Source organism: Aegilops tauschii, chromosome 3 (genome assembly GCF_002575655.3).
Source record: "Aegilops tauschii subsp. strangulata cultivar AL8/78 chromosome 3, Aet v6.0, whole genome shotgun sequence".
NCBI classification, from domain to species: domain Eukaryota; kingdom Viridiplantae; phylum Streptophyta; class Magnoliopsida; order Poales; family Poaceae; genus Aegilops; species Aegilops tauschii.
In genome coordinates this window covers 483,589,561-483,609,373 of record NC_053037.3, presented here as the reverse complement: position 1 = coordinate 483,609,373, position 19,813 = coordinate 483,589,561, and the positions used below count along the sequence as shown (strand labels likewise).

The window sequence follows — 19,813 nt, the reverse complement described above, 5'->3', positions numbered from 1 at the left end:
GAGAATTTCGGGGTATCTTGTAATAACAAGATCAACTGGGAAACATTGTATGAGTGGCGAGTATACGTGGTTATCCATAGGAGTTTATCGATGAAAGGGAATTGCAAAAGCGATAAACACAAGTTCTCGGGTTATCAGCGGAGAGTATCTTCAGGGTCTTCTCGGGCAGCAGACGATCATCAGTAATAAGGGGCTCTCCGGGTGAAAGTGATAACGAGATCCTAATGTTAGATTTAGCAAAATTCATTTAACCCGAGTAGAAAAGAGATCAGAGTCCCAGAGTATAGACAAGGAGTAAAAGATCCTAATACCACTCAATGGCGACGTGGGCCCGTAAGACACACAGCCATGTTAGTAAAAGTTTTGTAATGTCTAGACTCGACTTCGGCCAAGGAGTGTGGAAAGGGGGATTCCTACAGGCAAATGGCTCTGATACCAACTTGTGACGCCCCGGATTTGACCGTACACTAATCATGCACGCAAATGTGTATGATCAAGATCAGGGACTCACGGGAAGATATCACAACACAACTCTACAACATAAATAAGTCATACAAGCATCATAATACAAGCCAGGGGCCTCGAGGGCTCGAATACAAGTGCTCGATCTCAGACGAGTCAGCGGAAGCAACAATATCTAAGTACAGACATAAGTTAAAACAAGTTTGCCTTAAGAAGGCTAGCAAAAACTGGGATACAGATCGAACGAGGCGCAGGCCTCCTGCCTGGGATCCTCCTAACTACTCCTGGTCGTCGTCAGCGGCCTGCACGTAGTAGTAGGCACCTCCAGTGTCGTAGATGTCGTCGTCGACGGTGGCGTCTGGCTCCTGGACTCCAACATCTGGTTGCGACATCCAGATAGGAAGGAAAGGGGGAAAGAGGGAGAGAAGCAACCGTGAGTACTCATCCAAAGTACTCGCAAGCAAGGAGCTACACTACATATGCATGGGTATATGTGTAAAGGGGCATATCAGTGGACTGAACTGCAGAATGCCAGAATAAAAGGGGGAAAGCTAGTCCTGTCGAAGACTACGCTTCTGGTCATCTCCATCTTGCAGCAAGTAGAAGAGAGTAGATTGAAGTCCTCCAAGTAGCATCGCATAGCATAATCCTACCCGGCGATCCCCTCCTCGTCGCCCTGCTAGAGAGCGATCACCGGGTTGTATCTGGCACTTGGAAGGGTGTATTTTATTCAGTATCCAGTTCTAGTTGTCATAAGGTCAAGGTACAACTCCGGGTCGTCCTTTTACCGAGGGACACGGCTATTCGAATAGATAAACTTCCCTGCAGGGGTGCACCACATAACCCAACACGCTCGATCCCATTTGGCCGGACACACTTTCCTGGGTCATGCCCGGCCTCGTAAGATCAACACGTCGCAGCCCCACCTAGGCTCAACAGAGAGGTCAGCACGCCGGTCTAAACCTATGCGCGCAGGGGTCTGGGCCCATCGCCCTATGCACACCTGCACGTTGCGTACGCGGCCGGAAGCAGACCTAGCCCCCTTAATACAAGCGCGAGCTTACGGTCCAAGGCGGCGCGCGCCACTCAGTCGCTGACGTCAAAAGAGCTTCGGCTGATACCACGACGTCGGGATACCCATAACTACTCCCGCGTAGATGGTTAGTGCGTATAGACCAAATGGCCAGACTCAGATCAAATACCAAGATCTCGTTAAGCGTGTTAAGTAACCGCGAACGCCGACCAGGGCCAGGCCCACCTCTCTCCTAGGCGGTCTCAACCTGCCCTGTCGCTCCGCCATAAAGTAACAGTCGGGGGCCGTCAGGAACCCAGGCCCACCTCTACCGGGGTGGAGCCACCTGTCCTTTCAGCCCCCTCATCAGAATCACTTGCGGGTACTCCTCGAGCCGACCCGACTTTAGTCACCACATGTGTCATGTATATAATGTATGTAGTATATACCCGTGATCACCGCCCAGGTGATCATGGCCCGATAGTATAGCACATCAGACGGACCAGAATGTAGGGCCACTGATGGAAAACTAGCATCCTATACTAAGCAGTAGGATAGCAGGTAGGGGAAACAACTGTAGCAACAATGACAGGCTATGCAACAGAATAGGATTAATCGAAAGCAGTAACATGCTACACTACTCTAATGCAAGTAGTAGAGAGTAGAGTAGGCGATATCTGGTGATCAAGGGGGGGGGCTTGCCTGGTTGCTCTGGCAAGGAGGGGGTTGTCGTCGACGTAGTCGATCACAGGGGCAGCATCGGTCTCGGGGTCTACCGGAGAGAAGAGGGGGAAGAAACAGTAAATATAAAGCAAACATAGCATCACAAAGCATAACGTGGTAATACGACGTGTCGGGTGTGACCTAACGTATGTCTACACGAATAGGTGAAGGGGGAAATTCAACCGGGAATGTTTTCCCGGTTCCGGACCTGTGCCAGACAGATGACCGGAGGGGGAAAGTTCCATGTTCAGCATGCTAGAGGCATGTGACAAACGAACGGACCGCGTATTCGGATTCGTTGGATTTTTCTGAGCAACTTTCATATAGAAAACATTTTCATCCGAGCTACGGATTATTTTATATGATTTTTGAAAGATTTAACAATATTCTGGAATTATTTTTATTAACAGAAAAAGGAATATGACGTCAGCATTGCGTGGGGATGACGTCAGCAGTCAACAGACTCGTTGACCAGGGTCAAACCAGACAGGTGGGTCCAGTGGGACCCACATGTCAGCCTCTGTTAGTCTAACAGTAATTTAAACTAAACTAACAGTCTAATTAGAGGGGTGGGCCCCATATGTCAGTGAGTGATTAGTTAATCTAATTATTTTTATTTATAAACCAATTGTTAGACTAATTAACAGAAGGGGGGCCCGCATGTCAGTGGCTGGGGGCCGCCCAGTCAGCACGTTGACCGCGGTCAACAAGTCAAGTGGGGCCCTGGGGCCCGTGTTTAGTGGCTGTGAGGTGGGGCCCGGAGGGCCACGTCGGCGGGCGGCGCCGGAGACACGCCGGCGACCATCTCCGCGGCGGAGCATCGCCGGACTTCGCCGGAAAAACGCTACGGGGCACGGGGAGAGGTGCGGCTAGGCGCGTTCGATCGAGCGTCCGACGCCGCATCGATCTACGTCGGTCCCGTGGGCTAACTCGACCGGAGTGGCGCACTACATCGACGGCGGTGTCGACCGTGGCGGACGTCGGTGTTCTGGTGTCATCGCGAACAACGACAGAGGCTGCGACATGCCCAAAAGAGGGGTCCGACGGGGTCCTAGAGGTGCCCGGAGCACGACTACGAGCTCGGTTGAGCACTTTATCGTCGGTAGCGACGGCGACGAGCACCGCGGCGGAGTAAAGCTCGGGTGAAAAAGGAAGTGGCGGCTACGGGCATCTACGAGCAGCGCTGAGAGAGGGGAAAGGAGAGACTGCTCACCGGGGAGGCACACGGAGGCCACGGTGGTGGCTTAGGAGCCGCAGGGCGTCGGCAATCGGCGGAGGAGCGCCGGCGACCGTAGGCGCGGAAGAGCTCGATTCCGGGGCTGTGGTGGCGCCGAGCTCAAACCCTTGGTCAGAGATGGAGTAGAGGAAGCAGGCGGAGCTGTTGGACTCCTCGGCGAGGCGCGGGGAGCATGGTGGCCGCGTTAATGGCGAACGGCGGCGATGATGGTGTTCGGGCGAGATGGAAAAGCGAGGGAGAGGAGCATGCGGGGGAGAAAGATCTCGAGGGTTGTCGACGAGGCCTAGGGGACTCGTCCTTATCCCCTCGGCGATGTGGCGGCGTGGGGCGGCGAGCAGGTCAGGCGGGGGCAGCGAGGGGCGTGCGCCCTCGGTCGGTTGAACAGAAGAGGAGGGGGAAGACGACAAGGGGAGGGGGGAGGTGCTGGGCCGCTGGACCGATTCGGCCGGCTAAGGCCCAGGGGTAGGCGGTGGATCTCTCTCTCTCTCTCCTCTTCTTTTACATTTTTTTTTACTTTTCTGTTTTCTTTTATTTTAGTTTTAGTAAATTACCAAAGTGGCACCTAAATAGATTTTACAAATTATGCCACTGCCACAATAGTTTAATACTTATAACAATTTAGTTTTGAGAATGTTTATTATTTTTAAAGCATTTAAATAATTGTATTTGCTACTGTTTTATTCATTTTAGAGTATTTAAACATTTTATAAAAGTGTGGTTTCTCCACCATAATTACCTATGCAATATTTGGTTCACTCCGAACATTTTAGTTTTAATATTTGAAAACTTTTATTGTTTGCTTTTATTTAAATTTGAATTTGTTTCAGTTCTGAACTATCGAGAGTTTATCAACAGTAACCGCGGTGACATGGCATCATTAGCGGGGGATCACTGTAGCTTAATTATCCGGGCGTCACATTATTGCAATACGGTTATTCATTTAAGTTAGAGAATAATTGTTGTTTTATTTACATGAATAAAACCTTCTCTGGTCATACACCCAAGGTGAATGGTTTATTGAATCTCGATCGTAGTGATACACAAATTCATAATTTTGATGCCAAAAGATGCAAAGTTCATAATGATAGTGCAACATACTTGTTGCACTGCCATTTAGGTCATATTGGTGTAAAGCGCATGAAGAAACTCCATGCAGATGGATTTTTGGAAGCACTTGATTATGAATCATTTGATACTTGCGAACCATGCCTCATGGGCAAGATGACTAAGACTCCGTTCTCCGGAACAATGGAGCGAGCTACTGACTTATTGGAAATAATACATACCGATGTATGCGGTCCGATGAGTGTTGAGGCTCGCGGCGGGTACCGTTATTTTCTGACCTTCACAGATGATTTGAGCAGATATGGGTATATCTACTTAATGAAACACAAGTCTGAAACATTTGAAAAGTTCAAAGAATTTCAGAGTGAAGTGGAGAATCATCGTAACAAGAAAATAAAGTTTCTATGATCTGATCGCGGAGGCAAATATTTGAGTTACGAGTTTGGCCTTCATTTAAAAAATTGTGGAATAGTTTCACAACTCACGCCACCTGGAACACCACAGCGTAATGGTGTATCCGAACGTCGTAACAGTACTTTATTAGATATGGTGCGATCTATGATGTTTCTTACCAACTTACCACTATCGTTTTGGGGTTATGCATTAGAGACAGCTGCATTCACTTTAAATAGGGCACCGTCTAAATCCGTTGAGACGACACCGTATGAACTGTGGTTTGGCAAGAAACCTAAGTTGTCGTTTCCTAAAGTTTGGGGTTGCAATGCTTATGTGAAAAAGCTTCAGCCTAATAAGCTCGAACCCAAATCGGAGAAGTGCGTCTCCATAGGATACCCAAAAGAGACTGTTAGGTACACCTTCTATCACAGATCTGAAGGCAAGATCTTTGTTGCTAGGAAAGGATCCTTTCTAGAGAAGGAGTTTCTCTCGAAAGAAGTGAGTGGGAGGAAAGTAGAACTTGATGAGGTAATTGTACCTTCTCTCAATTTGGAAAGTAGCACATTAGAGAAATCTATTCCCGTGATGCCTACACCAACTAGAGAGGAAGCTAATGATAATGATCATGAAACTTCAGATCAAGTTACTACCGAACCCCGTAGGTCAACCAGAGCACGTTCTGCACCAGAGTTGTATGGTAATCCTATTCTAGAAGTCGTGTTACTAGACCATGACGAACCTACGAACTATGAGGAAGCGATGATGAGCCCAGATTCCGATAAATGGCTTTGAGGCCATGAAATCTGAGATAGGATCCATTTATAAGAATAAAGTGTGGACTTTGGTGGACTTGCCCGATGATCGGCATTCCATTGAGAATAAATGGATCTTCAAGAGGAAGACGGACGCTGATAGTAGTGTTACTATCTACAAAGCTCGACTTGTCGAAAAAGGTTTTTGACAAGTTCAAGGTGTTGACTACAATGAGATTTTCTCACTCGTATTGATGCTTAAATCTGTCCGAATCATATTAGCAATTGCCGCATTTTATGAAATCTAGCAAATGGATATCAAAACTGCATTCCTTAATGGATTTATTAAAGAAGAGTTGTATATGATGCAACCAGAAGGTTTTGTCAATCCTAAAGGTGCTAACAAAATGTGCAAGCTCCAGCGATCCATCTATGGACTGGTGCAAGCATCTCGGAATTGGAATATACGCTTTGATGAGTTGATCAAAGCATATAGTTTTATACAGACTTGCGGTGAAGTATGTATTTACAAGAAAGTGAGTGGGAGCACTACAATCTTTCAGATAAGTATATGTGAATGACATATTGTTGATCGAAAATGATGTAGAATTTTCTGGAAAGCACAAAGGAGTGTTTGAAAGGAGTTTTTCAAAGAAAGACCTCGGTGAAGCTGCTTACGTATTGGGCATCAAGATCTATAGAGATAGATTAAGACGCTTGATAAGACTTTCAACAAAATACATACCTTGACAAGATTTTGAAGGAGTTTGAAATGGATCAGTTAAAGAAGGAGTTCTTGCCTATATTGTAAGGTGTAAAGTTGAGTAAGACTCAAAACCCGACCACGGTAGAAAATAGAAAGAGAATGAAAGTCATTCCCTATGCCTCAGCCATAGGTTCTATAAAGTAGGCTATGCTGTGTACCAGACCTATTGTGTACCCTGCCATGAGTTTGGCAAGGGGGTACGATAGTGATCCAGGAGTGGATCACTGGACAGCGGTCAAAGTTATCCTTAGTTACCTAAGAGAACTAAGGAAATATTTCTCGGTTATGGAGGTGATAAAAAGTTCGTCGTAAAGAGTTGCGTTGATGCAAGCTTTTACACCGATCTAGATGACTCTGAGTCTCAATCTGGATACATATTGAAAGTAGGAGCAATTAGCTAGAGTAGCTCCATGCAAAGCATTGTAGACATAGAAAATTTGCAAAATACATACGGCTCTGAATGTGGCAGACCCGTTGACTAAACTTCTCTCACAAGCAAAACATGATCACACCTTAGTACTCTTTGGGTGTTAATCACATAGCGATGTGAACTAGATTATTGACTCTAGTAAACCCTTTGGGTATTAGTCACATGGCGATGTGAACTAGATTATTGACTCTAGTAAACCCTTTGGGTATTAGTCACATGGCGATGTGAACTAATCACATAAAGATGTGAACTATTGTGTTAAAGCACATGACAATGTGAACTAGATTATTGACTCTAGTGCAAGTGGGAGACTGAAGGAAATATGCCCTAGAGGCAATAATAAAGTTGTTATTTATATTTCCTTATATCATGATAAATATCTATTATTCATGCTAGAATTGTATTAACCGGAAACTTGATACATGTGTGGATACATAGACAAAACAGTGTCCCTAGTAAAGACTCTACTAAACTAGCTCGTTAATCAAAGATGGTTAAGTTTCCTAACCATAGACATGTGTTGTCATTTGATGAATGGGATCACATCATTAGGAGAATGATGTGATGGACAAGACCCATCCGTTAGCTTAGCATAATGATCGTTAAGTTTTATTGCTACTACTTTCTTCATGACTTATACATATTCCTTTGACTATGAGATTATGTAACTCCCGAATACCAGAGGAATACCTTGTGTGCTATCAAATGTCACAACATAAAAGGGTGATTATAAAGATGCTCTACAGGTATCTCCAAAGGTGTTTTGTTGGGTTGGCATAGATCGAGATTAGGATTTGTCACTCCGAGTATCAGAGAGGTATCTCTGGGCCCTCTCGGTAATGCACATCATAATAAGCCTTGCAAGCAATGTGACTAATGAGTTAGTTACAGGATGATGCATTACGGAATGAGTAAAGAGACTTGCCGGTAACGAGATTGAACTAGGTATGATGATACCAACGATCAAATCTCGCGCAAGTAACATACCGATGACAAAGGGAATAACGTATGTTGTTGTGTGGTTTGACCGATAAAGATCTTCGTAGAATATGTAGGTGCCAATATGAGCATCCAGGTTCCGCTATTGGTTATTGACCGGAGATGTGTCTCGCTCATGTCTACATAGTTCTCGAACCCGTAGGGTGCGCACGCTTAACGTTCGATAACGATTTGTATTATGAGTTATGTGTTTTGGTGACCGAAGTTTGTTCGGAGTCCCGGATGAGATCACGGACATGACGAGGAGTCTCGAAATAGTCGAGAGGTAAAGATTCATCTATTGGAAGGTTATATTTGGACATCGGAATGGTTCCGCGTGATTCGGGTATTTTTCCGGAGTACCGAGGGGTTACCGGAACCCCCCGGGGAACTGTTGGGCCAACATGGGCCTAAGGGAGAGAGAGGGAAGCCCACGGGGGGGGTGCGCCCCCTCCTAGGGAGTCCGAATAGGACAAGGAGGAGGGGGCGCAGCCCCCCTTCCCTTCCCCTCTCCCTCTCCTTCCTTTTCCCTCCGGTGGAAGAAAGGAAAAGGGAGGCCGAATCCTACTTGGACTAGGAGTCCAAGTAGGACTCCCCCCATGGCACGCCCCTCCTGGCCGCCGACCTCTCTCCCCCCTCCTTTATATACGTGGGCAGGGGGCACCCCAAAGGCACATCAATTGTTCTCTTAGCCGTGTGCGGTGCCCCCCTCCACAGTTTACTCCTCCGGTCATAGCATCGTACTGCTTAGGTGAAGCCCTGCGCGGATCACATCACCAACACCGTCACCACGCCGTCATGCTAACGGAACTCTCCCTCGACTCTCTACTAGATCAAGAGTTCGAGGGATGTCCTCGAGTTGAACGTGTGCTGAACACGAAGGTGACGTACGTTCGGTACTAAGATCGGTTGGATCATGAAGATGTTCGACTACATCAGCCGCATTAACATAACGCTTCCGCTTTCGGTCTACGAGGGTACGTGGACACACTCTCCCCTCTCGTTGCTATGCATCTCCTAGATAGATCTTGCGTGATCGTAGGATTTTTTTTTTGAAATTGCATGCTACGTTCCCAACACATACAACTCCCGGATACCGGAGGAATACCTTGTGTGCTATCAAACGTCACAACGTAACTGGGTGATCATAAAGATGCTCTACAGGTATCTCTGAAGGTGTCTGTTGAGTTGGCGTGAATCGAGATTGAGATTTGTCACTCCGTATGACGGAGAGGTATCTCTGGGCCCTCTCGGTAATACAACATCACAAGAAGCTTGCAAGCAAAGTAACTAAGGAGTTAGTTACGGGATGGTGTATTACGGAATGAGTAAAGAGACTTGCCGGTAACGAGATTGAACTAGGTATGAAGATACCGATGATTGAATCTCGAGCAAGTAACATACTGACAGACAAAGGGAACTACGTATGTTGTCATAAAGGTTCGACCGATAAAGATCTGCGTAGATATGTAGGAACCAATATGGGCATCCAGGTCCCGCTATTGGTTATTGACAGGAGAGGTGTCCCGGTCATGTCTATATCATTCTCGAACCCGTAGGGTCCGCATGCTTAACGTTCGTTGATGATATAGTATTATATGAGTTATGTGATTTGGTGACCGAATGTTGTTTGGAGTCCCGGATGAGATCACGAACATGACGAGGAGCTCCAGAATGGTCCGGAGGTAAAGATTGATATATAGGACGATGCTATTTGGTCACCGGAAAGGTTTCGGAATGTACCGGGTAATCATCGGATCACCGGAAGGGGTTCCGGGAAGCCCTAGGAGGTTAATGGGCCATATGGGCCAAACGAGGGGAGCACACCAGCCCACAAGGGGCTGGGGCGCCCCTCCTCTGGCCGCAGGCCTTGGGGAGAAAAGGAAGGGGGGAGTCAGCCTCCCCCTGCCTTCCCTCTCCTCCCCTTCCCCCCTCCCCCCGTGTGCAAATAAGGAAGGGCAGGCGCCCAAGGGGGGCCAGCCCGCCACCTTGGGGCGCGCCCTGGCTGCCTCCGCCCCCCCCCCCCATATATATATATATGTATATATATATTTATATTTATATATGAGAGGGAGGGGGCACCACACACCCACGACAATCCCTAAGCCGTGTGCGGCGCCCCTCTCCACAGTTTCATCCCCGTCTAGGTTTTCCGCAGTGCACGGCGAAGCCCCGCGGGAACAAGTTCACCACCACCATCACCACACTGTCGTGCTGCTGGAACTCATCTACTACTTCGCCCGTCTTGCTGGATCAAGAAGGCGAAGACGTCATCGGGCTGAACGTGTGCTGAACGCGGAGGTGCCGTACATTCCGTACTTGATCGATTGGATCGTGAAGGTGTTCGACTACATCAACCGCGTTGATAAACGCTTCCGCTTAATGGTTTACGAGGGTACGTAGACACACTCTCCCCTCTCGTAGCTATGCATCTCCATGGATAGATCTTGCGTGTGCATAGAAATTTGTTTGTTTTCCATGCAACGTTCCCCAACAATCTAGACATGCCGAAGAGAAGATCCCATTGACCTCCCTTGTTGTCTCTCCAAAGAATGTACTATCTTCATCGTGATATATTGTAGTAACAGTCACTTTGGTTTCAAATGGAGCTAAAGCAACATCGACATTTACTCCCTCTGTAGAGTAATATAAGATTTTTTTAGATCACTACTTTAGTGCTCTAAGCGATCTTATATTACTTTATGATAATCTTATATTACTTTACGGAGGGAGTATCTTTTTTAACACAACAACTAGATTAACTGAGCCAAGGAACCAATCTTGTCACCACCTCATTCCGCCATGTTTTGCTTTTTTTCTCATTGACGTCACTTACTAACTAGTCCAGCAACCTAAGTAGTAAAGTATACATAAATGACATTGTTCACAAGTTCTTATGCATAACAATGACCATGGAAAATATGCAATGAAGTGTAAATGCTCTTCATCACAATTTTATGCATATGATGCAACTAGACCTTTTACAATGAAGTAAACATAAAGGATATTGTTCAATAGTAAACGTCCATCGCATAACAAACTACGTAAAATAGTAACATGTTTTACTAATGTATGGTTGACAGCTTTAAAGAGATAGTTGTTACTGGTCTTGGCATGACTATGCTTGGTGCAGATTTTAGCCATCATCTTTGTTTTATGTTAGCTTGCCTACATAAATATTCTTTCAATTAGAATTGTTGTGATCGATAGCCAACCAGTTAAAGGTGCGCAAATTTGTTTTTATTGAATGTGGATAAACATTCCAAAACAAGACGGTGCAAAAAAAGTGGAGTATAACATTTTTATCAATGATGATTGCTAAGGTAAAGAAAACTTGTCACTACATTCACATTTCATGGCTAGCAAAAGCGTCAAGACTAGCTTACAGTGGAGTTTTGTACAACTATATCGCTCGATATCGGGAGGTTTCCACATGTGTCCACACTAACAGACAACTCTACATCTTCTATTTCAAGAGAGCCACATGCCTCACCGTTTACTTTCCAGAGGGGAGTATGTGTAACCCTATATTCGAAACGTGTTATCTTGTAAATTTAAATATTTATGCTGATGTGAGTGCATTGCCATTTTGGGAACAAAATTTCTCATAGAAAGGCTAACTAGTGAGAATGACTAGAAGTGGAGGATTAGTTTGGAACGATTTCTATAAGAAGTGCAACGAAGACACTTTGATTTCGAGTCAATTCCATCAGATGGATCAACTCTATTTTATCACCCTCTCGCGGAGTCGCGGTGCTTGAGGAGCAGCTTTTTCTTCTTCTTCCGGCTAGGGAAGAAGCCCATCCAAGTGGCAGTGTTTCAATCAAGCTACTTCGTTCCTTGGAAGTGTTGTTGTTAGCTCTTTTAATTGAATACTTTGACTTGTTCATTGATTGCCCCTAGGGACTTACTACCTCCGTCCTGGTTTATTAGTCCCCTTCATATTTTGTGCCAAATTTTGACCGTATATTTAACCAACAAAATATCAATGCATGTCACTAAAAATCATATCGTTTGATTCATATTTGAACATAGTTTACTATAATATTATTCTTGTTACGTATAACTAATATTTTATTGGTTACAATTATGGTCAAAATATGACACTAAATACGTGGAGGACTAATAAACCAGGACGGATATAGTATTTTTCCCTTCGTTTTCTTGTTCAGGCTTTCTATTGACGTTCCTACGCGAGAAAAAAGGTAAACAATCAACATGAGCTTATGCGTTCTCGTTAAAAAAATAAGGTTGTATATAGACCGCGTCAATTAATTTCCATCGAAGGGAGTATAAAAGTTCATTAGGAGTAGTATAAAACATCTTAAACATAACAAAAATTACATCAAGATTTCTAGACCACAAACTAATACCAGTTTTCGCTTGATCCGTGCGAAAAGCAAGCACCAACTTGACGATGAAAATGGAATATTGTATCCTTCAATTTTTCATCCTGCCCGAGACACCCACGACAATCATTTATACGCGCCACTGTGCCGTGGTCCTCAAGCATGCAGGTTGGTAACCACTAACCGATGAAGGCCTACGACAGTGACTCCATAGCTAGCACTTACTATGTTGTGGCACCGGCACAACATTGTTGCAGCGCCAATTATGTGCACGCGTACGTATTCCAAACACGCCCATCACTCTCTGTTCTTCTTGATTGCACCAGGTCTACTGCTCCTGCCTGTCGTACGCACACGGCTCGGGTACAGATCACGCAGGCGCGAGAGCGATGCGGTCTACAGGCGGCTACTCCGTGCGAGCTGGGCCGTGAATCTGAGATTCTGCTTGCGCAATTTTGGCCATTTTTCTTCTGGGGCTCCATGCACCAAGTTCAGTGAACTTGTACTGCTGTACTCTATCTAATGCGCATTTGGACCCTACAGGGAAAATGTAGTTTATTCGATGATTAAAATTTCACTAGTCTCTTTGTTTTTTGAGGAATCCTTAAAAGAACCCTGGAGTCTGGCCCACGTTCACATAATTACGCATTACATTTCTGTCGGCAAAGGTTGGATGCGACCCCTCTGAATCGAACCAAACAATTCTGAATTGAAAATCAGCAACAAAGTAAACAAATGCAAGACCTGCTTGCTTTCAATCGTATTATTTTTTGCAAAAAAACTTGCTTTGCCAAAAAGAAGAGAACCTGCAGGACCAGGATTATACAATACAAACCAGGAATGTAAAAGTATGGCGAACCAATATGTGATTTGATGGTTAGAGGGACAGTGGTATCCTCAGCCCATCAAAGTTCAAGTCCTGATGCTCGCACTATTTCTAAATTTATTTCAGCATTTCCGGCAATGCGCTTTCAGTGAGAGGAGACGTTCCCGTCGACGACGAGGCGCCTACGATGACTACGTAAATCTCAAGATGATATGCCGGCTCAGTCTCTCGGAGGTGCTCATAGAGGTAGGATGTGCGTGTGTGCGTTCATAGGGGTGAGTGTATGCATGTATATATCAGCGCTTACGTATGTACTGTGTTAAAAAAAAAGAAATGTAAAAGTATGGGAGCAAATGGAAATTAAGAAATGCAACGCAATACCTCCCAGTCTCGCACAATAACTGCACGAGTGGATTTCAACGTACAAATACACTAGAGAAAGCTGCCCTATCAATTCTTGTTTACCGATTACGCACGGTAGAAGCGCGCGCACACATGCATGCCACCAGACACGCATACACGCCACGAGTGTGTCTCTACCACTTTGCATTCTTGAGTTTTTCTTTTGTTGCCCTTTTGCTGTTGATGCATTCCATAACCACATTTTTTATAAAAAAAATTGACTCAAAATGAATCATTAGGAGATACAAACACAATTAGCACACACCCCACCCCTTCATAACTAGGATGCACAATATCAACATCAACACACACACACAAAATAACATCAACAAATAGCAAAGTCATACAAGCCTAAGCTATGCTTAGGTGGATTAACTTCAAAGCGACCAAAATGATGATCAACACGCTACATTAATGACAGTATATGCATCAATCATCTCTTGACATCATAAGTATAAAGAGAAATGTTTTTCAACAACAACGACTTCAGAAAGGGAACGACGCTTAAGCGCCGTCGTCGCCAGAGCCAACCATCAAAGGCTTGATCTTGGGTTTTTACCCTGAAGATTAAGTCCCAGCAAATCCGAGCAATGCCTCATAAAACCAATTGCTCCATCGTTTTGTCTGTGGCGACAAAACATAATCACATAATCGTCGTTGCCGCCGGTTATGAAGATCCAAGATCCCCCGTACAGTCACTGCAATCGCCTAGCTGAGCAGGACCATCCATCACCTGCGCGCATGAGCAAAGAACCGCCATATTAGGACACGGCAGGCCGATGATGTCGCCTGCGTACCTAGAGACATGATTGTGGCCACTGACATGTTGCCACCAGAGACCACCGATCCGGACAAAATATGCACCGTTGCTGCTTCACAACCATGCCCTCTACCTCAAACCACCATTCATAGATTGCATCTCATCATTGAGGGATACCAGACGAAAGACCTCCCTACCGCCGCCTTCATTGACCAGTGTCAGGGCTTAGGTCGACCACTAGTCTCAAGCAGCGGCAAGGGGAAGGGAAGATGGAGAGGTAGGAGATGGTGGCTTATGTTTCGGTGTCTACGGCTATCAAAAGCTATCAAAAGGGAGGCACATATGCTATGTGTTGCAAGTTTTTTTTACTTTGCATTATGTCTGCGACAATAATGTTGTACTTTGTACAATGTCTCATAAATACATGTTTGAAAAAAAATCTGAATAAGTTCTTACATGTGTAACAAAAATTTATACACCTACATATCCTAGTTATGAAACACGATCAATTCCTTCGATTTCGTCTCTTCAAGGATCGACTCAACTCCAAGAGCAACCTCTTCAAGAAGACCATCACCCCCAACGGCCACTGCCCCATATGCAACGCTCCAGTTGATGACGACCTTCACATGTTCATTCAGTACCCCATAGGCATCCAAATTTGGGATGCCCTATTCCTCTTGGTGCCGCCCTCCATCGAGCTCATTTGGGATACCCCCATGTTGTCGAACCTCCACGGTGACATTAGGTCGTCGATTGCTCTCTCCTTGCTATGGAAAATTTGGGATTCCAGAAACATTCTTGTCTTTTGCAACGAACTCCACTCCGCAAGGACCAATGTTAGAAATTTAGCTAGTGACTTCACTCTTTGAACTTTCAGATACGAAAATGTCTCTAAAAGGATGCCTTCATGTCATGGCGTCAATACCTCTCCTCACGCTCTAGCGCACAATTGCAAAGCTCGCCTTGTAGTCGTTTTTGAGTAATGCATTCGCGTAGGGATTCTCTCCCCTAGTGATTGGTCAAAAAATCAATTCCTTTGGTTAAAATAATTCATACATGTCTGAAAAAGCAAGACATATATATTCACCAAAACTGAATCTTGTTACCATTAGTTAGCACCCTCCTCTTTACCTCTTGTGCTTGGTTGAGAGGCCACAAACTCCACCAAGGCCCAATCACAAGCATCCACTTTCTTTTTGCTCATCTTCTCAAGGCCTCCAACGGTGGAGGCGGAATAAACTCCGGCCGCTTTTTGTAGCCGCCCGGAATTTGATACTCCCCCGGTCCTCCCCTATATAGGCACGCCTCCTTCCACCTCCCCCCTTCGCCACTTTCCTGCCTTCCTCCATTGCTCGCCAGGCCGTCCTTAAGCCAACTCAGGTAGCAGCAACTAGAGCCGACATGATGGCGGAGGCGTGGATGGACGTGCTGCCGCCGCCGGCGCCCTACTTCGCCGGGCAGCCGTGTTGGGCCGTGCAGCAGGAGCGTCGCGGAGGCGGCGCCTGGACGCTGGAGGAGAACAAGGTGTTCGAGGAGGCGCTCGCGGCGATCGACCTGGACGCGCCGGACCGGTGGGAGATGGTCGCGCTGATGTTGCCCAGGAAGACGGTCGCCGACGTGGTGAACCACTACCGGGCCCTCGAGAACGACGTCGGGTTCATCGAGGCCGGGCTGGTCCCGTTCCCTCACTACGACAGCTCGTCCCCTTCGTCCGGGTTCACTCTGGACTGGGACGGGGGCGCCGCCGGCGCCGGCGGGTTCCGGCGCGGCTACTGCCTCAAGCGCGGGCGCGCCGACCAGGAGCGGAAGAAGGGCGTCCCGTGGACGGAGGAGGAGCACCGGTAAGCCGCCGTCTTGGTGATCTTCTTCTTGTGCTTGGATGGTTGGTTGCGGAAATCTGATCGCGTTCTTGCGCTGCGTGCAGGCTCTTCTTGAAGGGGCTGAAGAAGTACGGGCGAGGGGACTGGAGGAACATCTCCCGCAACTACGTGACGAGCCGCACGCCGACGCAGGTGGCCAGCCACGCGCAGAAGTACTTCATCCGGCTCACCTCCGGCGGCAAGGACAACAAGCGCCGCTCCAGCATCCACGACATCACCACCGTCAACGTGCCCGACGACGACGACCGCGACAGCCCCTCAGGGTCACCGCCGTCCGTGGTCACCACCGTCGACACGAAGCCCTCGCCGTCCTACGGGGGGCAACGGCATGCCTTCGTGCCGTCGACGCTGCCAGCGGGGACGCTCGGCGGCGGCCACCCGTACGGCAACGTGAAGCTCGAGCACCAGAGCTCGTTCATGTCCGGCGCGGGCCTCGACCTCGACGACTCGCTCCTCCTGCAGATGCAATGCGGCCAGCTGTGACGGAGCTTTCTCGCCGCGGCGAAGCCCGCACGGAGGACAAAACAGCGGCGGCCACCTCTCACCATCATCGCATCCACGGGCGCTACCACACCAGGGACGAGGCAGGCAGGCGGGCGCGCTTGCCTCGAGAGCAGTTTGGTTGCAGAGTCGCTGTGCTTGTGTCTCTCTCGACCGACACTCAGATGATGGAACGCAAGCGAAAATATCTGAGAGCGACACGGCGGTGTTGAGCGTACGTGCAGGTCTGCGTCCATGGAGAAACCTCAAGAACCCATCGGCGTGCCGTCCAGTGTACATAATTCCGCCACACCCAAGAACCTCCACTGTACTGAAAAAAGAATCTGTAATAAGCCTTCGATGAAGCTTGTGCTCCGGTGTGCTCCGGTCAGGAGCTAGCTAGCGCCGGCCTGAAAATTGGTTCGAACGTTTCTCTGTCTATTGTACTCCAAATGAATCCGTCGCCATTGTTAAACTTGCGCCGCCTGCCTCCCCGTGAGAGGTTTCGATTTGGCTTTGCTCTCTCGCTCGCTCACGGCTCACCTCACCTGAAACCCTCCATGCCATGTGCTGCCGGCCTAGCCTGGCGAGCGACCGGGCTTCTCATTAATGCCGATCTCGTCCCGTCCGTCGTCTCCGCCACAAATATTGAATTCTCGTCTTCGCAGGCCCGGGCATAAACTAGTCCGCCTCGTGCTCCTTGCTCAGGCTGCCCTGCCCGCCCATGCGCAGGTGCCGGGCTCCGTCCGCCCTGGCGATTCCGTCCGCGCCACCTCTGGCTGACTCCCAGTTGGCCAGTTGCTTGCCGGGAGAAAGAAAGAAGGAGAGTATCAATTTGATTCGTCAATCAGGTCGACGGGAAGTGCCTCGCCTTGCCTGATAGTGGCTGGCACGCTGCACGCAGCATCAATATACTGTAGGAGTAGTAGGGAGGGGATGAGTTGGAGGTCCACCCAGCCCGGCCAGCGAGCGAGCAAGCCAAAAGAAAAGCATCACATGCCCCAACAGCAGCGAATCCCGTGTCCTTCTCGCTGTCGTCTCCCTTTTCGTCCCCTTCCTTCCTCCCCAGAGGAAAAGAAAAGCAAACTAGCAAAGCCTCGGCGCCGGCCGGCCCTGTACGCTCGCACCATTCTCCATCGGTGGCGGTGGGCGCACGCTGTCGAGGGCACGGGCACGGCCGCAGTAGTGAGCCTCAGAGCAAACTCTAACGGGCCGACCCAAACGGAAGGTCCGCTTTTTGTCCGTTTGGGTCGGCCAGGCGGACACGGATGTCCGTTTTTGCGTTTGGGTCGGCGCGTGCGCTCAACGCTGGCCTGACCCATTTTGACGGCGGTAGAAAAAAAATAAACGCATGCATATTAAAAAAGCGAAAACAACATTAATTAAACATTAAAGCCGGCCACGAAGGCCGGCGAGAGTCCACGCGTCCACATTTGCATTAAAAAAATTAAAAATAGCCTAAACTACGAGGAGGCGCGTTGCCCTAGGCGGCGGCGTCGTCGTCCTCGGGGTCCGTGAGGTCGATGAGCGTCGGCGCCGGCCCGGCCCAGGCGAACGCCGTGTTCCAGAGCGCCGTCATGTCGGGCGCAGGCAGTGCTGGCGCGGGGGGGGGGGGGGGTGCGGCCTCCTCCTCGGCCTCGCGCTGCTCCTCGTCCAGGTCGCGCTCGAGCATCTCGAGATACTCGCCGTCGCGGCGCTCCTCGGCCACCCAGATCTGGCGCCAGTGCTCGAGGTACGCCTCCTCCTGCGCCGGCGTCGCTCCCATCCAGACCGGCGGCGCGCGTACCCACTCGCGCACTACTCCCGTCCAGGAGTAGCGCTCGATGGGGGACGGCTCGGGCTCGGGCTCTGGCTTGATAGGGGACGGCGGGGCCACCGGCGGCACCACGCTGTCGCCCGCCGCGGAGAGGGCAAGGGTCTGCGCCATTGCCGCCTCGTACCGAGCCTCCTCTTCCTCCGCCGCCTTCGCCCTGCGCCGCTCGTCCTCCTCGCTCTCCCGGTAGACGACCGCAAGGGCCGCCTGGTAGGCGTTCTCCGCCGCCTGGTCCTCCTCGCGGACGACGAGTGCTGGCGGCGGCGAGCTCCGGTCGACCTTGCGCACGCCCCGTCGCCTCGCCTCCTCGTGCTCGAAGGCAAACCACCTCGCCCAGTTGGGCGAGTCGGTTGCGTAGGCGGCCTCGCGGCGCTGCTCCGACGTCAGCAGCGCCCGCCGGCGCCGCACCTCCTCCGCGTGAGCCCGAGCCGTCCGCGGCGCCACCGGCACTGGGATCCTATCTGGATCCAGATGCCAGTCGTGCGGCAGGGTCACGTCGGGATACGGCAGAGGCTGGCGGTGCTGCCAGTGTCACTTCGCCTGGTGCACTGGCACGTTCACGCGCTGCCTCTGCCGGCGAGGCGCCGGCGGAGGCGGAGGTGGGAGGAACTCTGAGGGAAAAGGGGTGGCGGGGGCATTGCCCTTGGCCTTGCTGCCGCTGGCGCCGGAGAAGAGGCCCATCTCGCTGTGGTTGTGGTGGCTAGGGTTTGCCGGCGACGGGGGAGCAAAGCTTGGCAGATCTGGACGGCGAGTTTGGATGAGGACGGCCCCCGCCACACGGTCGGCTTAAAAAAGGACGAGCGCCGTCGCTGACACGTGGGCCCGTGGTCATAAATTAAGCTGACCGCGTGGGCAGCGGGTAGTTGGACGGCCGTCATGTGGGGACGCGGCGGACAGCGAGAAGGCACGCGAAACGTCCGTTCCGCGTCCGCGCCGACGCATTTGGGACGCAAATTTGGACCGCAAATGCGTCGGCACGGACGCGACGTGGACGTGATTTGGATTTGGATCGGTGCGTTGGGCCGCCACTTTTGTCCACGCCGACCCAAACGGACGCAGGCGGACGAAATGGGTCGAATGGGTCGACCATTTGGAGTTGCTCTCGCTACACTCATTCGTCCACTCATTACCCAGCTTGCCCGCACACACGCCTGGCCCTCACCATCTCCGGACGTACTACGTGCAGCGCTGCAGGTGCCGGCCGGTCCCCAGAGCTCCAGTGGCACACAGTGATTGTCTGTTGCACTCTGGAGGCGGTTGCAGCGGGCGCGTTTCGTAGCAGGGCAATGATTCCCAGCAGCTTACTGCCGCACGGAGCACCTCCCGGCGCCGACGAAATGCACGGTGAACTGTCGTCGGCACCGGTGGCTGGATCGGGCGGTGCCCGTTGTCTCGTGGTGGTGGGTGACTCAGCTCTTGCGCGGGGAAGATTCAGCTCCGTGACTTGTGTCACGTCGCTCTTTTTCGCGGAGCACCTGA

The 19,813-nt window shown here is 49.6% G+C and overlaps 1 protein-coding gene across 1 annotated transcript; it reads left to right on the top strand.

Annotated features, from left to right (window-relative positions):
* Nucleotides 1-15,348: 15,348 nt before the first annotated feature.
* LOC109767792 (transcription factor DIVARICATA) lies at nt 15,349-16,989 on the top strand. Its single transcript, XM_020326513.4, has 2 exons — nt 15,349-16,002; nt 16,086-16,989. Exons 1-2 carry the CDS (start codon nt 15,563-15,565, stop codon nt 16,522-16,524), a joined length of 879 nt encoding a protein of 292 aa, XP_020182102.3. The 5' UTR covers nt 15,349-15,562; the 3' UTR covers nt 16,525-16,989.
* The last annotated feature ends 2,824 nt before the right edge of the window (nt 16,990-19,813 follow it).